Raw genomic sequence first — 21,563 nt, forward strand, 5'->3', positions numbered from 1 at the left:
ACCTTCTTGTGGTTCAGTACAACAGTTTGGTAAAAAAACTGAGTGATACCTCTCACATCGCATACATAATCTTCACAGCCTGCGTTCAATTCGATGAGATGACAAAACATTTGAGCTAGTATTGATGTTAATTGAACACTGCAGTTAAATAAAGGACGAGTGAGAATCCCATTCACCAAGACGTTATAAACAAGTTGTGACAACGTTCTCGACACATCACCTGCCGCACGTTTTCTCACCTCATTAACCCCCAGTCACAGCAGCTGATGGACGCTGTATTGAGGAAATAAAAGCAACATCAAATCGTTTTTTGCTGTATACTTTTAGTTTGGGGACAAGTGTGTCTGTCTCCAATATTGTCCACACCTGTCTCCATCTAAACACAGCAGTGCGCTCTTAAACGCACGCCGGGAAACGAGGGAAAAATGACGTTAAACCAAACGCTTGGCTCCATTTTCTCAGAGGGGAAATCTCCGGGGCAAAGTCCGTGTAGTTAGTTCGCCATGAATATCAAACGACGCTAGTGCGCATGTGCCTGACTTTGTGTTGCCTAAAATGCATTAATAAATGCAGGTTTTCTGTAATTAAAAAAATAGACGGTATTACTAACCGTCTGGGATTTTATCGCAAATTATCATTATGCCGTTCACCGTTAAATCCTTAGTCCATTAACAAGTAAAAAGTCAAGGGCGGACACGGCATGTTCTTGCCGCTGATGCTGGTTAATTTTTTAGGGCATTACGGCAAATGACGAGGGCGGTTGCGACAAGTGCCGTGGTTAAATTTGAACCCTGACTAAAGCATCGCATCTAGAACAAGTTTAGACAGCTTTGCTTAAAGGTGATCAAATTCAAATATATGTTCAAATATGTTGTGATATCTGACAGGGCATTTGACTTTTTTGGAATTTATCATCACTTCTAGAAGCAGTAAGCTACATATAAAATATAACAAAATATCAAATATTAAGCATCTGCAATATTAAACTGAACACAATACACACAACAAATGTTAACTACATTTATTGTATCCAGTTTTTGTTGAAGCATACATTGCTTATTGAATAAATGTCTGGGAACATACATATAAAACAATCACAAAAGCAATATTCGTATAACAAGAGAGTAATAACGATAATTAATAGAATGGCTTATCATGACTCCACCGATGATTCATAAAGTCACATTTGAAAAGTAAATGATCTTGTAGAACACAAATGTGTTGAAATTATGTTTAGAGTACATAATATGCTTCCAGAAGTGGTCCAGATGTGAATCAATACATATGAACTAAGAGTGATTTATGTGTACACAAAAAAAAAGATATGAACAATCGTAAAACAATTATGTATATCATATAAAATAAATCATATATGCAATCATTTTAGTGAATTAGTGAATTATATTTATATAGCGCTTTTCTCTAGTGACTCAAAGCGCTTTACATAATGAAACCCAATATCTAAGTTACATTTAAACCAGTGTGGGTGGCACTGGGAGCAGGTGGGTAAAGTGTCTTGCCCAAGGACACAACGGCAGTGACTCGGATGGCGGAAGCGGGGATCGAACCTGCAACCCTCAAGTTGCTGACACGGCCACTCTACCAACCGAGCTATAAAATTAGAAGTGAAAATATGGAAACACTCCATACATTTAAAACAGATTTGAAAATCACCGTTTTGTATCAGTATAACACTGAATTATGGATATCCTTATGTTTATTGTAAGTAATATGTTTTGTATGGTTTACATTTCTAAAATGAATGAAAGTCAATATAAAATGGATATAAAATAAACTGATGTTTCAGTTTCCACCTTTTCCATCGAATTACTTATTTTTCTTTATAAATATGTTACACAATGTTGTATATTAATGCATGCAGTAGACTGAAATAAAATCCCTCATCTAAAATATTCCAATCTATAAATAGTAGCAACATATTAAACAGGATAGCGTTACACACGACAATGATGTTAAATGTTATATGTGGTGATGTTGTTAGAAAATCAAAGTTTTTACAATTTATTCCAATTTCTGCAGCTTCATTTGCTGCTGCTGTTCTGCACCAGCACACTTGTGTTTGTTACATTGGTACTTACAAGGGAATATTTCACCACACGCACTGCAACTCAACACTTTCTCAGTGTGCATTTCCATGTGTACTTTCAAATCTTGACTTTGTACAAAACCTTTACCACAGACTGAACAGATAACAGGTTTTTCACCAGTGCGTCGATTCATGTGCGTTACAAGTGCTGATCGGTAAGCAAAGCTTTTGTTGCAGCATGAACAGGAATATGGTTTTTCACCAGTGTGCGTTCTCATATGTAATATAAGTTTGGATTTTTCTCCAAAGCTTTTCCAGCAATTGGAACAGGAATATGGTTTTTCACCAGTGTGTGTTCTTAGGTGAATTTGCAATTGTTGCTTTCGGGAGAAGCTTTTCCTACAAACTGAGCACATGAATGGTTTGTCTTCAGTGTGTGGAGTCATATATGGTTTCAAATCAGTATTTTGTGTAAAATCTTTACCGTGAGTTGAAGATGAAAACGTTTTTTCAGCAGTTTTTTTTCTTGTGTGTGCTTTCAAATAATGCTTTTGAGAGAATCTTTTACCACAAATTGAGCACATGTACGGTTTTTCACCGGTGTGCGTTCTCATGTGTAGTACAAGTGTTGCCCTTTCTCCGAAGCTTTTGTTGCAACTTGAACAGGAATAAGGTTTTTCACCAGTGTGCGTTCTTATGTGAATTTTCATATTTTCTTTCCGGGAGAATCTTTTACTACAAAATGAGCACATGAATGGTTTGTCTCCAGTGTGTGTTCTGATGTGTATTTTTAAATGACACTGATATTTAAAAGTTTTGCCACAGTGAGAGCATTTATAGTGTGTGATGTCAGTGTGACATGACATGTCATCATCAGTGTCAGAAGAGTGTGACGTTGTGTCGTCACTATCTGACAGTGGAGCTAAGAGCTTGTCTGCTGGTGATCCTCCACAGTGGTCTTCATCAGCTTCTGTTTTCACGTGTTGAATTGAGCTGCTGCTTGAAGGCTCCACCTCTCTCTTCTCTTTACTTTCACCTTTGACCTCATCTTCATTCTTTACAGTGACATCAACCTCCTCAAGTCCTTCGTTATGCTCTCCTTCTTGACTGATGCTGTGTTCCTCCTCTTCTTCTTTAATGTGAGGAGGCTGTGATTCCTCTTTCTCTTCAATTTGTGGGGGCTGTGGCTCCTCTTCCTCTTTAAAGTGGGGGCACTGTGGTTTTCCCTCCTCCATCCCGCAGGTCGACTCCTCCTGCTCAGGGAGAAGATGTTCTTTAAGGACATCTGCAGGACACAAGAAGACAAACACATGTTTTAGAAAAGTCCAGCGTTGCTCAGTCCCACTTGACATTGTCCTGCACCACCATATGTTCTGACAATGTCTCGGATCAATCACCACGTTGACATTCAGGATGTCAACGTGGCAATACTGGCTACTGGGAGAAGTCCCTTGTTGGGTTAGCAATGCTACTGTTTTAAATACATGTGTATGTATGTATATATGTATGTATATGCATGTGTATGTATGTATACTATATATATATATATATATATATATATATATATATATATATTTATATATATATATATATATATATATATATATATATATACATACATATACATACACATTAGAAAGAAGATTAAAGATAATGTGTCCCAGCTCAAACTGGGTTCTACTAACACAGATACAAATGTATGCACGACAGATAATGCTCTCCAAAATAATCCCTTTAAAAAAATATATATATATTAGAGGAACTCCTGCGACATGTAAATGGAACAAAACAACCAACATGTTTACTTTACCCACTTCCTGGGAAACTTATCAAGGAGCTGTTTGTTTGTATTATTAGGACCATCAGTGTGAAATATTAACTTATCACATGCCTCTATTTTTCAAACATAAACAAGGGTGATTGTTGTTGTTTTTTTAGCACTTTGCCTTTCCTTTCTTTCAAATGAATATTCTATTAGTAATTTTATTTTTAGTTGCAGCCGTATGAGCAGCACAGTTACAACACAGATATTTATGAATGAATTAGACATCTTTGTTGTTCATAAGCAAATGTTCAAAATAACTTAAACTGCATTTAATAAGTCTATGGAAAAATTAGAGCCATTAAATATGTGTACGCTTAATAACCCGTCTCGTTTTCTTGAACAGTATAAAAACAAATAAATGCATCACTAAACAATTAATATTCATAATCAATGAGGTGGCGACTTGTCCAGGGTGTACCTAGTTAATAAACATGTGAGAGTAAGAAGTAAACAAACCTGTTCTGTGAAAAACAAGCTGATGTTCCTTGAAAACAGCGTCCAGTAGTTGATGGTGTTGCTCCTTCTCCTCTTTTGTTGGACAAAGTTCCTCCTTGTACTCTGCTATCGTTCTTTCGCACATTTTCACACAATCCCAACACTTTACACTCACATCTGATCTCTGCTTAGCGACGTGTTGATAACTTCTGCGTCTCTTTGTTAGCAGCTAACAAGCTAAGCTAACTAGCAAGCTAAGCTAGCACGAGAAGCGTCAAAGTGCGCTCGGACTCATGTATCCGGATGTAAACCATTACTAACGCGGTTTACTCTATTATACACATACAATATAAGGCAACATTTACGCACAGATTAGGAACAGAAAATTATAAAGAATATACTAACGTCTTTATCAAACGCCATTTTGCTTTGTCATCGTCCTGTTTTGTTCCCACGCGATGTTGTCAGATCTCGCGAGAGAAACATCAAGACCTCATAGATTTGAACACATGCCACCTTCTCGTCCTATGGCCCGCACTAAATTCTACAGTATGGTAGGTAGCGGTATGAACCTTTCAAGCCATGGCTGCAACCCGACAGTAAGAAGAAGAAAAATAGAGCTGGTTGTTTAGTTCTCTTGCGAGATACGACTGCCACTACTTGATAGGTCCCAGAAGGCCCAAACGGTTCACGCATGCGCGAAGACAATGCCAACTTGTTTTACGGCAGTAATGTTCGTGCACGCCATAGACATCTTATAAGTAGACGCAGCATGGAGCGCTACTGCCTACTGGCGCTGACGAGACGCGGGGTCGCCATCTTGGAGTGGTGATCGGCTCCACTCAGTGCAATTCATTTGGCAGGAGCAATTAACTGTCAGCGCATTTAATTCATTTTACCTCACTGAATACCACTGATTTTCACGCAGTTTTTTGTCATACGTATAGCTATGATAAAGGACACATGTTTTGGCGTGTTTTATTATTCATAGTTTGCTCAACAGTAATAGAATATTCGTATATGCTATAAGTGACCAGACGTCCGAGATCAAAACTGGGAATATAATCCCAGAGAAGGGGGAAAAAAACGGTCAGCTATTTTTAAATTGAAGTAACAATATGATTAGGTTATATATACATGCGTATATCCTACATAAACAATGTATGAATACATTAGATATCTATATATCTTAGGGACCTATGGACTGTATCTCTGTTGCTGCAGCAGCAGAGAGTTTATTCTGTCTTGACACTTTGTATTGATATTTTGTATTACATTATTCCCTTAAATGATCATGTTTACAGTGATTGTTTTATATGTATTTTTTATGTATGTCGCTTTGGATAAAAGCGTCTGCCAAATACTTAAACATAAACATATATAAACACCTGAAAGTTTTTATATCAGCTAAAATCTTATCTTTCTAATCTTATCTTATCTTTAAATTTAATTAATTTCATTGACAAGCAATTCTATTATGGTCATACTCTTGTTTGCTAGCGGCTACGATTTCAGTACTATGGAAGATCTTTGCTCCTTCTCAACTCTGTGGTAATATTCTTTTCACAAAATACAACCAATAGTACGTTAATGTTAAATCTTACTTGTGAAAAGTAATCCCCCGATTCCTATTTTCAACAGTCCGCTCATTTGAGCAGGAAAACGCTGAACACCATCTTTGTTTTCTACCTGTCAACTGTCAGTTTAGGCTGCTCGCCGGCTCCACATCACCACTTCAAGATGGCGGCCCAATTTCTCGCGTCACAGCAGCCAATGCTTCTAAGATGTCTATGGTTACAGTTACCATTTAAAAAAAAATGTTGTAGTCTTTATTTCAATAACAATGTCACAAAAAAATATTACATACACAACAACAAAACAAAACTATTAAATGAACCTATAATATGACTTATGTTATCTTTGTGGAAAATATTGGACAACAATGTGTTGTCAAGCTTATGAGATGTGATGCAAGTGTAAGCCACTGTGACACTAGTGTTCATTTTTTAAATGTTTTTATTTTATTTTTTTATAAATGGCTGTGATGATCATGTAAATGAGGGATTTGTAATCACTGCTATGTTGGAATTATACTACTACTACTACTTTTGGATTGTTTTGGGTCATGTTTGTGTCTTCTCAATTGCTCTGTTGATTGCTATTCTGAATGTTGCTGGGCCTGGTTTGGTTTTGGAATTTTATTACTATGGTAGTATTGTGTATTTTGTTGGATTGATTAATAAAAAAACAAAAACAAAAAAACAACAAAACAAAACAAAAACAAACATATTCTAAAGATGTATCTTTATCTTTTTTTGAAACCGTACGGATACGTACAAGGACCCAAACGATGTTTTTACAACTTTATTTACATAAATTACACCAGTTCACAGTACTGACAATTTAAAGCTCTACTTTTTGTTAGGCTGCAGATACAGATTTAAGTTGAGTGCCTTGTTTAAATAATCAACATTTAAAAAAAAAAAAATATATGCGATGGGAGTCAGTGATGCCCTAGTTAGTATGTCGTTCATTGCAATGACAGAAGAGTGAAAGTGGTTGAAATTGTGGCGATAATACTCCCTAATCGTTGGAATTTACCACTTAATGTTTTATATTCTTGTTCACTTTTACTATTATGTAAAGTTAGGACTATACCAGTGGTGTGCTGTCAGGGCCAGCAAGGCCTTCTCTGCTGGCCTAACATAACCAGAAATCATGATCATAATTAAAGATAAAAGTATTTTTTTTATTTACTTTCCCTAAATATCTAAAAGTATTCATATTCTCTTCATGTCATATTATGCTCCTTCCAGTGCTGTTGTTTTAGGTTTAGTTTTTATCCAATCAGAATTCAGCTAGCTTATGTTGCTATGCTGTACCAAATCTGTCAGAAGCCTTCAGAATCAACAATGAGGGAGTCTTCATTGAATGGACAGAAACATTTGACAGACAGTTGCGATAGCCAATCAGATCACGGGTTGTTGTCAGTAAGGCATTCAAGCTGGCCTAAGGCAGATATGCTGTATATTGTGATGTTATGGGGCAGCACGGTGGAACAGGGGGTTAGTGCGTGTGCCTGGGTTCGATCCTGAGCTTTCTGTGTGGAGTTTGCATGTTCTCCCCGTGACTGCGTGGGTTCCCTCCGGGTACTCCGGCTTCCTCCCACCTCCAAAGACATGCACCTGGGGATAGGTTGATTGGCAACACTAAATTGGCCCTAGTGTGTGAATGTGAGTGTGAATATTGTCTATCTGTGTTGGCCCTGCGATGAGGTGGCAACTTGTCCAGGGTGTACCCCGCCTTCCGCCCGAATGCTGCTGAGATAGGCCCCAGCACCCCCAGCCAACGGGATGTGATGTTATGAGCTAGGTAACTTAAGAACTCCATTACCCAGCATGCCACAGTAGTGAAGCTTATGCTCAGAAGCCCCATTTAGGTTGTTGAATGTACCCAAGATATTTTTGATGAGCACGCTGTGGAGTAAACTTTAAAGGGGAACATTATCACAATTTCAGAATGGTTAAAACCATTAAAAATCAGTTCCCAGTGGCTTATTATATTTTTCGAAGTTTTTTTTCTAAATTTTACCCATCACGCAATATCCCTAAAAAAAGCTTCAAAGTGCCTGATTTTAACCACCCGTCCATTTTCCTGTGACGTCACATAGTGAAGCCAACACAAACAAACATGGCGGAAAGAACAGCAAGCTATAGCGACATTAGCTCGGATTCAGACTCGGATTTCAGCGGTTTAAGCAATTCAACAGATTACGAATGTATTGAAACGGATGGTTGTAGTGTGGAGGCAGGTAGCGAAAACGAAATTGAAGAAGTAACTGAAGCTATTGAGCCAAATCGGTTTGAACCGTATGCAAGCGAAACCGACGAAAACGACATGACAGCCAGCGACACGGGAGAAAGCGAGGATGAATTTGGCGATCGCCTTCTAACCAACGATTAAATGATAAATGATAAATGGGTTGTACTTGTATAGCGCTTTTCTACCTTCAAGGTCCCCAAACGCTTTTTTTACACTACTTCCACATTTACCCATTCACACACTGATGGAGGGAGCTGCCATCTAAGGCGCTAACCAGGAGCAAGGGTGAAGTGTCTTGCTCAGGACACAATGGACATGACGAGGTTGGTACTAGGTGGGGATTGAACCAGGGACCCTCGGGTTGCGCACGGCCACTCTCCCACTGCGCCACGCCGTCCCTTGGTATGTGTTTGTTTGGCATTAAAGGAAACTAACAACTATGAACTAGGTTTACAGCATATGAAATACATTTGGCAACAACATGCACTTTGAGAGTGCAGACAGCCCAATTTTCATCAATTAATATATTCTGTAGACATACCCTCATCCGCGCTCTTTTCCTGAAAGTTGATCTGTCCAGTTTTGGAGTTGATGTCAGCAGGCCAGGGAAGCTAGGGTCGATAGCTCGCTCGTCTGCGGGAACAAACTGCCGCCATTGCTTGCCGTGCTACCGAGGTCCTTTGTCCCTGAATTGCTCACACACTCCAGCAGATTCAATGGGGGTCTGGCGGCAGATTTCTTTGACTTTATCGTTGGAAATGCATCTGCTTTGAGTGTCGCAGGATATCCACACATTCTTGCCATCTCTGTCGTAGCATAGCTTTCGTCGGTAAAGTGTGCGGAACAAACGTCCAATTTCTTGCCACTTTCGCATCTTTGGGCCACTGGTGCAACTTGAATCCGTCCCTGTTCGTGTTGTTACACCCTCCGACAACACACCGACGAGGCATGATGTCTCCAAGGTACGGAAAACAGTCGAAAAAACGGAAAATAACAGAGCTGATTTGACTCGGTGTTTGAGAAAATGGCGGATTGCTTCCCGATGTGACGCCACGTTGTGACGTCATCGCTCCGAGAGCGAATATTAGAAAGGCGTTTAATTCGCCAAAATTCACCCATTTAGAGTTCGGAAATCGGTTAAAAAAATATATGGTCTTTTTTCTGCAACATCAAGGTATATATTGACGCTTACATAGGTCTGGTGATAATGTTCCCCTTTAGGAACTCAGCCAACATGCCTCACCTGAACTAAACTACATATAAACAACAAAATATCAAATATTAAACATCTGCAATATTAAACTGAACAAAAAACACACAACACATTTATTGTATCCAACTTGTGTTGAAGCATACATAGCTTATTGAATAAATGTCTGTGGACATACATATAAAACCATCACAAAAGCAATATTCATATGCAAAAGAGAGTAATAATAATATAATGTCGTATCATGACTTAACCAATGATTCATAAAGTCACATTTGAAAAGTAAAGGATTTTGTAGAACACAAATATGTTGAAATGATGTATAGAGTATAGGGGTGCAGCGGTATACACAAACATTTCAGTTCGGTACATACCTCGGTTTAGAGGTCATGGTTTAGTTAATTTTCGGTACAGTAAGAAAACAACAAAATATAAATTTTTGGTTTATTTATTTACCAAATTTGCAAAATCTTCCACCAAAAATATTTTTCTTAGTGGAATATTTGATGTGAAGTAATGGGAACCTTGGATAGGTCAATAATTCATAATAACATTGATTTTGATTTAATATTATGTTTGAAAAAAACAAAAACAGCTTTGTGTTATTAGTCAACATTGCAACTTTTTCTAAATTACATTTAACCTTTAAGCTTTTTTATTTCACTTTTGTTATGTTTTTGTTTATTTTAATAGTATTTTTAGAATGTGCCGTGGGCCTTTAAAACATTAGCTGTGGGCCGCAAATGGCCTCCGGGGCACACTTTTGACACCCCTGCTATAGATAATAAAAAATTAAATGTGATAAATCTATGGATAAAAAGCACAGCCTGGCGACGCATGCGCGTTTATCATAACTCTCTCTCTCTCTCTGTCTCTGCCCCTCCCTCACCAATGCTGCTGCGCGCGCAATTTGTTTTGTTTTTAACCCCTTCTTAACCCTGAACGTACATTGAAAATACACGCAACCCTAACTCAAAATGCCGGACATTTAAGGCATTTAAGAAACTCCGCTCTGACAGCTCCGCAAAAGAGGACATGTCCGGTGAAAAGAGGACGTATGGTCAGTCTATCGTAGCCCGTTAGCTGCTAGCATGCCGTGTGTTGTGCCTCGGTGTGCATTGTTTACACAACGTGCGTTACGCTACTTAATATGTCCGTGTGGAAACTCGTTCGGTACACCTCCAAACCGAACCGGAACCCCCGTACCGAAACGGTTCAATACAAATACACGTACCGTTACACCCCTCATAGAGTACACAATATGTTTCCAGAAGTGGTCCAGAAGATGTTTCAGATGTGAACCAATACATATGAACTAAGAGTGATTTATGTGTACTAAAAAAGGGTTTGAACAAATGTAAAACAAATATGTCTATCATATAAAATAATTTGTCTATGCAATCATTTAAAATCAGAAATGAAAATATATAAACACGCCATTCATTTAAAACCAATTTGGAAAAACACTGAAATGAAATCCCTCATCTAAAACATTCCAATCTATAAATGGTAGCAACATATTAAACAGGATAGCGTTACACATGAATATGATGTTATATTTTATATGTGGTGATGTTATTAGAAAATCAAAGTTTTGACAATTTATTCCAAATTCTGCAGCTTCATTTGCTGCTGCTGTTCCCACCAGCACACTTGTGTTTGTTACATTGGTACTTACAAGGGAATATTTCACCACACGCACTGCAACTCAACACTTTCTCAGCGTGCATTTCCATGTGGTCTTTCCAATCTTGACTTTGTACAAAACCTTTACCACAGACTGAACAGATAACAGGTTTTTCACCAGTGCGTCGATTCATGTGTTTTACAAGTGCTGATCGGTCAGCAAAGCTTTTGTTGCAGCATGAACAGGAATATGGTTTTTCACCAGTGTGCGTTCTCATATGTAATGTAAGTTTGGATTTTTCTCCGAAGCTTTTCCAGCAGTTGGAACAGGAATATGGTTTTTCACCAGTGTGTGTTCTGTGGTGAATTTCCAATTGTTGCTTTCGGGAGAATCTTTTCTTACAAATGATGCACATGAATGGTTTGTCTCCAGTGTGTGGAGTCATATATGGTTTCAAATCGGTATTTTGCGTAAAGTATTCACCGTGGGTTGAGGATGAACAAGTCTTTTCAGCAGTGCTTTTTCTTGTGTGTGCTTTCAAATGTTGCTTTTGAGAGAATCTTTTACCACAAATTGAGCACATGTACGGTTTTTCACCGGTGTGCGTTCTCATGTGTAGTACAAGTTTTGTCCTTTCTCCAAAGCTTTTGTTGCAACTTGAACAGGAATATGGTTTTTCGCCAGTGTGCGTTCTTATGTGAATTTTCAATTGTTCCTTGCGGGAATAGCTTTTACTACAAAATGAGCACATGAATGGTTTGTCTCCAGTGTGTGTTCTGACGTGTATTTTTAAATGACAATGATATTTAAAAGTTTTGCCACAGTGAGAGCATTTATAGTGTGTGATGTCAGTGTGACATGACATGTCATCATCAGTGTCGGGAGAGTGTGACGTTGTGTCGTCACTATCTGACAGTGGAGCTAAGAGCTTGTCTGCTGGTGATCCTCCACAGTGGTCTTCATCAGCTTCTGTTTTCATGTGTTGAATTGAGCTGCTGCTTGAAGGCTCCACTTCTCTCTTCTCCTTACTTTCACCCTTGACCTCATCTTCACTCTTCACAGTGACACCAGTCAGTGTCATCTCATTGACATCAACCTTCTCCAGTCCTTCATTATGCTCTCCTTCTTGACTGATGCAGTATTCCTCCTCTTCCTCTTTAATGTGAGGGGTCTGTTTCTCCACCTCCTCCTCTTTAATGTGAGGGGGCTGTGACTCCTCTTCCTCTTTAAAGTGGGGGCGCTGTGGTTTTCCCTGCTCCATCCCGCCGGTCCACTCCTGCTGCTCAGGGAGAAGATGTTCTTTACAGACATCTGCAGGACACAAGAAGACAAACACATGTTTTAGAAAAGTCCAGCGTTGCTCAGTCCCCACTTGACATTGTCCTGCACCTCCATATGTTCTGACAATGTCTCGGATCAATCACCACGTTGACATTCAAGATATCACGACCATACCGTATATCAGAGAATAACAAAAGCAATACAACAAGTCATGAAACAACACAAAAGCAACAAAGAAACAAGTCCATGTCAGAAATAGGGCTGTAGCGATACACTAATCTCACGATACGATATTCGACATTCAGCTCACGATAAGATATATATCACGATATTGTGTCAACGATACGATCCGATATTCTTACATCATTTTCTGAAAGATTTAAAAGGTACAGTGAGATTTTTGTGACATCTTGCGAGTGTTCCATTCACTTGGATTGAATTAATTGAACACAATATGTGCATATATATATATATTATATGTACGTATACTTACACACACACACAATTTTTTTTATTGAGTTTTTTACTTTTAAAGTTTAAACTTTACTTGAAAAAGTTACTTGAATTATTAATGTTTTGGAGAAGTCACGGTACTATTTTTACTTACCTGCCGGCTAGACTGGTTACCTCGTTCAGTGTCAAGCTAAAAAGAATGTTCAGAACAGGCCACTTGCTGCACTCCTCGTTGATGAAGTGAGCCGTGATGGTGACATAGGCTTCGGTTGTGCGCGAGGTCCAGTCGTCACACGTCAGGGCAACTCTCTCCGCCCTGGCCAGGGAGAGGCTTTGACGTGTGCCCTGGTCTGAGCGTTAGAGATGCGCGGATAGGCAATTATTTCATCCGCAACCGCATCAGAAAGTCGTCAACCATCCGCCATCCACCCAATGTAACATTTGATCAGAACCGCACCCGCCCGTTGTTATATATCTAATATAGACGATGCAAGGCATTAGTGAGGTTATAAAGCTTTTGCCTGTTAAAGAAAGGAGACTGATCCAATGCAGCACAGACATTCGCGTGCCACGCTGTCACGACCCAGATGCACACCAGTGCGCAATCATATGGGAGCCGCGCTGAGCGCACCTCCAAGCGCGTCTCGCTGCCGGCGACGGCCGGGTATGGGCCCGACACTCCAGCGCCATCCATTTTCAGGGCTAGTTGATTCGGCAGGTGGGTTGTTACACACTCCTTAGCGGGTTCCGACTTCCATGGGTGAGCCCCACCCCTTTCGTGAGCGCACTGCGCGCGGAGTGACCTCTGTTACGCGCCCCCGGCAACAGGGGTGGTGGGCAGGTAAGCTGCGCACGCAGAGCGCGCGGAGTGACCCCTGTTACGAGCCCCCGGCCACGGGGGTGCGGGCAGGTAAGCTGCTTACCTGCTGCGCGTGACGCGTGACGCCGGCCGCGGCGAAGGCGGACGAGGCGTCGGTGCGGTGGGCGCGGTGGTGACCCTGGACGTGCGTCGGGCCCTTCTCGCGGATCGCCTCAGCTACGGCGCCCTCTCAGGGGAAGGGGCCTCGGTCCCGGACCCCGGCGAGGCATTCCTTCTCCGCTCTGTAAAAGTGTCCATCTCTTTTTTTTTTTTCTTCTGTTGTGGCATATGCAGCAGGTGCCTGCTCGTTTTTCGTATGTGGGTAACAACATTTAACTATGTATATATATTTCCGAATTGGTTTAACTGCCACCCGCCTGAATCTATTTAAAATCTAATTTTTTTTTATTTCAACCACCCGACCCGACCCGACCGACCCGCGGATAAAATCTAATTTTTCTTAATTTCATCCGCCCGATCCGCGGATAATCCGCGGTTGTGCCCGCAAACCGCGCATCTCTACTGAGCGTACAACCGGGGGATGCACATCTTGGTGAGGTGTTTGTGGGTTGGAAGAAGATAGCAGGGCTCCATCGCGTTCACCAAGCGCATAAAGCCGGTGTTTTCCACCACCGAATACGGTCTCAAGTCCTGACAGATAAAGTAGGCAATGGACTCGGTTATTTTCTGCGACCTTGGTGAAGCAGAGGGAAATTTGTGTGAACAACCGCCATCCATGTCCAGCGCGGTTTGTTTTGGGTCTCGCGGCAGCTTCTTGGGGTCCTCCGTTAACATGACCTTGTCCGGATGGTGACGTTGGTGGTGTTTCCTGAGTATTTCACAATTTGAGTGACACAACTTGCATACCGCAATGCTTTTATCTAAGTCGTCACTTTCCTTCTTCTTTTTAAATCCAAAATTCCCCCACACGTCTGCTTTTAAAGGGGAACATTATCACCAGACCTATGTAAGCGTCAATATATACCTTGATGTTGCAGAAAAAAGACCATGTATTTTTTTAACCGATTTCCGAACTCTAAATGGGTGAATTTTGGCGAATTAAACGCCTTTCTATTATTCGCTCTCGGAGCGATGACGTCACAACGTGACGTCACAACGGGAAGCAATCCGCCATTTTCTCAAACACAGCGCCCCCCGCGACCCCAATGGGAATAAGCGGTAGAAAATGGATGGACATTACAAACACCGAGTCAAATCAGCTCTGTTATTTTCCGTTTTTTCGACTGTTTTCCGTACCTTGGAGACATCATGCCTCGTCGGTGTGTTGTCGGAGGGTGTAACAACACGAACAGGGACGGATTCAAGTTGCACCAGTGGCCCAAAGATGCGAAAGTGGCAAGAAATGGGACGTTTGTTCCGCACACTTTACCGACGAAAGCTATGCTACGACAGAGATGGCAAGAATGTGTGGATATCCTGCGACACTCAAAGCAGATGCATTTCCGACTGGACAGATCAGCTTTCAGGAAAAGAGCGCGGATGAGGGTATGTCTACAGAATATATTAATTGATGAAAACTGGGCTGTCTGCACTCTCAAAGTGCATGTTGTTGCCAAATGTATTTCATATGCTGTAAACCTAGTTCATAGTTGTTAGTTTCCTTTAATGCCAAACAAACACATACCAATCGTTGGTTAGAAGGCGATCGCCGAATTCGTCTTCGCTTTCTCCCGTGTCGCTGGCTGTCGTGTCGTTTTCGTCGGTTTCGCTTGCATACGGTTCAAACCGATATGGCTCAATAGCTTCAGTTTCTTCTTCAATTTCGTTTTCGCTACCTGCCTCCACACTACAACCATCCCTTTCAATACAAGCGTAATCTGTTGAATCGCTTAAGCCGCTGAAATCCGAGTCTGAATCCGAGCTAATGTCGCTATAAACTTGCTGTTCTATCCGCCATGTTTGTTTGTATCGGCATCACTATGTGACGTCACAGGGAAATGGACGGGTGTATATAACGATGGTTAAAATCAGGCACTTTGAAGCTTTTTTTAGGGATATTGCGTGATGGGTAAAATTTTTAAAAAAACTTCGAAAAATAAAATAAGCCACTGGGAACTGATTTTTAATGGTTTGAACCCTTCTGAAATTGTGATAATGTTCCCCTTTAAGCACGAGGGTGCTGGATTTATATTCGCCGCCATTTTCTATAATTTCCTCTCTCCCTCGCTCTGACTCCGCTAACAGGAAGAGGAAGTCGGCATCAGTGCAAACAGACTATCTAGACAGGTAACGTGCTCTACAAAATAACTCTTTCTGCAAAGCGAACGGGGGTAAACCAGGGATGCAACCTTAACCCTAACATAAGTAATAAATACAAATAATTTGAGGTGCTTACTATGAGGTCTGTTACACCACTACCTCTGCATCTGGCTGTTAGCTATCGCCCCCATGAGCTATATTTGGACTTAATCAGCGAATTCTCCGAGGTTGTTGCTGATCTAGTGATGCACGCATATAATATAATTATAATGGAGGATTTTAATATCCATATGAATACACCATCAGACCCCCCGTGCATGGCGTTCCAGATTATAATAGACAGCTGTGGTTTTGCACAAATTATAAATTGACCCACACATCGCAACGGTACTACGATGGATCTAGTCCTTGTCCGGGGTGTCACCAACTCCAAAGTTATGGTATTCCCGTACACTAAAGTAATGTTGGATCAGTCCCTTATAAAATTCAAAGTTCTGACTCATTGTCAACAAGCTACTAATTACCAATGCTTTAGCAGCCGTAACATTAGTGATGCCACAACTACGACTCTTCCTGGCCTACTGTCCTCGGTAATGGCACCATTTCCAAATTATACGGGCTCTATCGATAACTTCACTAACAACTTTAACAATGCCCTTCACAACGCCATTGATAGTATTTCACTTTTAAAGCTAAAAAAAAGCCCCTAAAAAAACGTACCCCCTGGTTCACCAGAGCTCTTAAACTATCAAGTAGAAAACGGGAAGGCAAATGGCGCGCGACTAAACTTGAGGTTTTCTATGAAACATGGAGTGGTAGTTTAATAACTTATAAACACACTCTTTTCTTAGCTAAAACTAATTACTACTCCAATCTAATCTGCCTCAAAAAAGAGATCCTAAATATTTGTTTAATACAGTAGCATCGCTAACCCAACAAGATGACTTTATGAAATTCTTTAAAATTGAACACATTAGAAAGGAGATTAAAGATAATGTGTCCCAGCTCAACTGGGTTCTACGAACACAGATACAAATGTATGCACGACTGATAATGCTCTCCAAAATAATCTGTCTCTTTTTGAAAAAATAATGTTAGAGGAACTCCTACGACATGTAAATGGGACAAAACAACATGTTTGTTTGACCCACTTCCTGGGAAACGTATCAAGGAGCTGTTAGTTTGTAATATAAGGACCATCAGTGCGAAATATTAACTTATCACATGACTCTGTTTTACATACATAAACAAGGGTGATTTTTTTTAGCACTTTGCCTTTCCTTTCTTTCAAATGAATATTCTATTAGTAATTTTACTTTTTGTTACAGCTGAATGATCAGCACAGTTGTAGTACAAATATTTATAAATGAATTAGTCATCTTTGTTGTTCATAAGCAAATGTTCAAAATAACAAACTGCATAGTTAATGGTAAAAATTAGATAATCCGTCTCGTTTTCTTGAACAATAGGCGAGGGCGGACCTACGTCACTTCCGCCTGCCAATCCCCTAGCAACCAGTCGCCATATTGAATTCGTTGAAAACAAACCAGCTCACAGCGAACACAGCATTGACAGAAAAGGCATTTAACGAGGTTTCACGGCATTTTAAACTGTTCTAAATGGCGTATGATTATGTAAATAGTCTTTCCAGTGAGGCTAGGTTAAGATACGAGTTAAAATGTTCTGTAGTTGGATTAAACGACTGCCCTTACCGCCTTCCAGCAGATGCGTGGACTGATAATCCTACACAATGGCCGGACATGGAATTTGGAAATCTTTATGTCTACCTCACAAGCGCACCAGGTCGGTTGTTAGCTTCGGTTGTTATATAACGAATAAATCACATAAAAATTGTTGTTGTTAGGGTTTATTGGTTTTTAAAAACCCAACCGTTAAGTGCAAATTTAAATGAAACCGGTTTTCGAAAATAGCCTTTATACCGTATGTTATTGTTGTGCAACAACAACAACTTCAGCTGTCGAACGTTATTCAGTAAAAATTCAACGGGTTCAACATTAGCATGGACGGTATAGTCAAGTTGTGGTTAAGAAGGTGGATTTTTGTTCCTTATATTTACCAGAAACGAAGTGATCCGAACACACGACCCGGGATTTTGGGGGACTCCAGTGAGAACCGTCCTCGTTTTCCCGGTGTAAAGCTGCGAGCCATTTGTCTCGTCTCTGTGGGCTTTTAGCACGCTTTGGCAGAACAAAATACGACCTTTGTTTTCCCTGTTTCCAGTTGTGGTTTGCACAACCAAAAACAACACAGTTTTTTGGCATTTTGGAGGCAGAATGACTGGTTTAATCAGCGCAAGTCGACAGGTTAAAGAGTAATGGCGACGGTTTGTTTTCAACGCCAGTCAGGTTGCTATGGCTCGAAGAACCCGTATGTAGCTCAGTTGCCCGGATGTCGGCCCTGCCCTATATAAAAACAAATAAATGCATCAATAACCAATTAATCTTCCTAATCAATCTATGAAAGAATAATGTTAATAATCAAATATACAGTTAGTAAACATGTGAGAGTAAGAAGTAAACAAACCTGTTCTGTGTAAAACAAGCTGATGTTCCTTGAAAACAGCGTCCAGTAGTTGATGTTGTCGCTCCTTCTCCTCTTTAGTTGGACAAAGTTCCTCCTTGTACTCTGCTTTCGTTCTTTCGCACATTTTCACACAATCACAACACTTTACACTCACATCTGATCTCTGCTTAGCGACGTCTCTTTGTTAGCAGCTAACAAGCTAAGCTAACTCGCAAGCTAAGCAAGCACGAGAACCGTCAAAGTGCGCTCGGACTAATGTATCCGGATGTAAACAAATATTAACGCTGTTTACTGTATTATACACATACAATATAAGGGTACATGTACGCACAGATTGGGAACAGAAAACTAGAAAGAACACAATAACGTCTTCATCAAACGCCATTTTGCTTTGTCATCGTCCTGTTTTGTTCCCACGCGATGTTGTCAGATCTCGCGAGAGAAACATCAAGACCTCATAGATTTGAACACATGCCACCTTCTCGTCCTATGGCCCGCACTAAATTCTACAGTATGGTAGGTAGCGGTATGAACCTTTCAAGCCATGGCTGCAGCCCGACAGTAAGAAGAAGAAAAAATAGAGCTGGTTGTTTAGTTCTCTCGCGAGATACGACTGCCACTACTTGATAGGTCCCAAAGACCCAAACGGTTCACGCATGCGCGAAGACAATGCCAACTTGTTTTACTTGGTTTCAAAAAATAGATACAGTATCCTTAAATTCTTAGACAACGTTTGTTTTTGTTTAGTTGTTTTCTATGTAGTATTTTTAGTGACATTGTTATTGAAATAAAGACTACAAAAAAGAAAACAATGGTATCAGTAACGGCGTGCACGAACATTACTGCCGTAAAACAAGTTGACATTGTCTTCGCGCATGCGTGAACCGTTTGGGTCTTCGGGACCTATCAATTTTTTTTTTTATTGAACAACAAACATACATTTATAATTCACACAAAAGTCAAGGCACTTTCAACATCAAGGAAAGAAGACAAGCAAATACAAATAGAGCAATAATACAAAAAAATATGAAAAAAAAAAAAAAAAAGACAAAAAGGGCTACCTAAATCACTTTAAATGTTTTAACAAAGATGTCAATTCAAGGGCCTTTGTACTCTTAATCATTCTGCAAGATTTGATTGATAATTGTAACCCATTAAGCCAGGCCTGGGCATTCTGTGGCCCGCGGGCCACATCCGGGCCTTTGTGCGTCCCGTCCCTGTCCGGCCCGCGTGAGGCCAATCATAAATTTAAAAAAGTACCTATGTCGAGTGTGCAATACAACGGTGCTGCTTTTGTTTTGAAAAGCGTTATTTGTATTACTTCCATGTGGACGTATGCGCGTGTGTGATTGTTAGTGAATGTGAACAGCGGCAATCACAAATTACAAAATAAAGTTTAAAAAACATCTATGTCGTGCGTGCAATACAACTGTGCTGCTTTTATTTTGAAAAGTGTTATTTATGGGCGTATGTCCGGGTGTAATCTGTGCGTGAAGGTGCACAGATTACACCCGGACATACGCCCATAAATAACACTTTTGTGCGAAGTGATGAGACGCTAAAAAAACAAAAGTTGATGACGAATGCCGTGTTTCCAACAAGACATGGACTGCCAAGTATTTCTTTACAGAAATGAAAGGTAAAGGCGTGTGCTTAATTTGTGGTACACAAAGAATATAATTTGAATCGCCACTACACGACGAAGCACGAGGAAAAATAGCGGAATCTGTCTGATGAAGCGCGCGCAAGGGAGGCTGATGCGTTGATGGTAAAACTGCAAACCCAACAAGGACTTTTTGCCAAATTTCACCCCCCCCAGAGATGCAGCCGTCAGGACAAGTTTCGTCATTTCTCACAAAATCGCCAGAAAAAGTAAGGCGTTTTCTGACAGAGTTTATTAAGGAGTGCTTACTGGACTCGATTGCGTTGATATGCCCGAAGACTTTGACTGTTTTTCGCAAGCTTTGGATGAGATCTGTGATGTACGTGACACCGCCCAGCTGCTCATCTTCTTACGTGGGATAACTGGAGACTTTCAAATCACGGAGGAGCTGGCAGCCATGCAGTCAATTAAAGAGACAACCACAAGTAATGACTTGTTCACATAGGTAAATGCGTGTTTGGACATTTTAGGACTGAAATGGGATAAGCTGGCAGGTGTGACAATCCAATCCAATCCACTTTATTTATAGCACATTTAAACAACAAAATGTTTCCAAAGTGCTGCACAACAATATTAAAAACAATATTCAAATATTATCCATAGCTCCACCAATGACTGAATAAAAACAAAAAATAATTACATATAAAACCAATATAAAAAACAATATAAAAAAATATGATTAAAAACTATTTTTAGAGCTGATAGGGAAAAATGTTGGATAATGCAGGATAAAGTGACATAAATTAAACCTGTGCAGAAATTGACATTTTTGCATTGTATTTATACATCAGGAAGTGTTGTGTAAGACAGTGTTAAAAATAAAACCATCAAAAGCAGTCTGCTTTTTTATAAAGTTAAGTTAGGTTGAATGAAATTATTATTATTATTAATTATTATTATTATTATTATTATTTATCTTACGGTATATCAAAAACATGCACCTGGGGATAGGTTGATTGGCAACACTAAATTGGCCCTAGTGTGTGAATGTGAGCGTGAATGTTGTCTGTCTATCTGTGTTGGCCCTGCGATGAGGTGGCGACTTGTCCAGGGTGTACCCCGCCTTCCGCCCGATTGTAGCTGAGATAGGCTCCAGCGCCCCCCGCGACCCCGAAGGGAATAAGCGGTAGAAAATGGATGGATGGATGGATATATCAAAAACAATATTGAGCAAAATTTAATTGAAATATTGTATATTGTCAGTGTGGCCCTCCAGCAGTGCTCGGGTTGCTTATGCGGCCCCCGGTAAAAATTAATTGCCCACCCCTGCATTAAGCCAATTGGAAAATGTAGGCCTTACTTTCATAAATCGACATTTATGTAGAAACATTTTTGCCTGGAGCATAATAATGTTGACCAACATTTCTATGTTACAGTCGTTTATAAAAAAAATACCAAATTGTATCTGTTCTATAGTGAATGGGGACATCTCCACACCCTTGTCTCTCAGCCAATCTCTGGTGTCCTCCCAAAACACATGTATGGTCTCCCATCCCACAAACAGATGATTGACATCCTCTACAGCTCCACAGATATAACAGCCATCGACCTCCATGTTAAATTTAAGTTTCAAAAAA

At 40.2% G+C, this 21,563-nt stretch overlaps 2 protein-coding genes across 2 annotated transcripts; both read right to left on the reverse strand.

Annotated features, from left to right (window-relative positions):
- Window positions 1-1,006: 1,006 nt before the first annotated feature.
- LOC140678996 (uncharacterized) lies at window positions 1,007-3,337 on the reverse strand. Its single transcript, XM_072913701.1, has one exon. It carries the CDS (start codon window positions 3,280-3,282, stop codon window positions 2,023-2,025), a length of 1,260 nt encoding a protein of 419 aa, XP_072769802.1. The 5' UTR covers window positions 3,283-3,337; the 3' UTR covers window positions 1,007-2,022.
- A 6,146-nt stretch (window positions 3,338-9,483) lies between these two features.
- On the reverse strand, window positions 9,484-18,889 carry LOC133611912 (uncharacterized). The gene is made up of 2 exons (XM_061969087.2): window positions 18,324-18,889; window positions 9,484-12,277 (listed from the first exon to the last, which is right to left on the reverse strand). Exons 1-2 carry the CDS (start codon window positions 18,445-18,447, stop codon window positions 10,962-10,964), a joined length of 1,440 nt encoding a protein of 479 aa, XP_061825071.2. The 5' UTR covers window positions 18,448-18,889; the 3' UTR covers window positions 9,484-10,961.
- Between the last annotated feature and the right edge of the window lie 2,674 nt (window positions 18,890-21,563).

Source organism: Nerophis lumbriciformis, linkage group LG08 (assembly GCF_033978685.3).
Source record: "Nerophis lumbriciformis linkage group LG08, RoL_Nlum_v2.1, whole genome shotgun sequence".
Lineage (NCBI taxonomy): Eukaryota > Metazoa > Chordata > Actinopteri > Syngnathiformes > Syngnathidae > Nerophis > Nerophis lumbriciformis.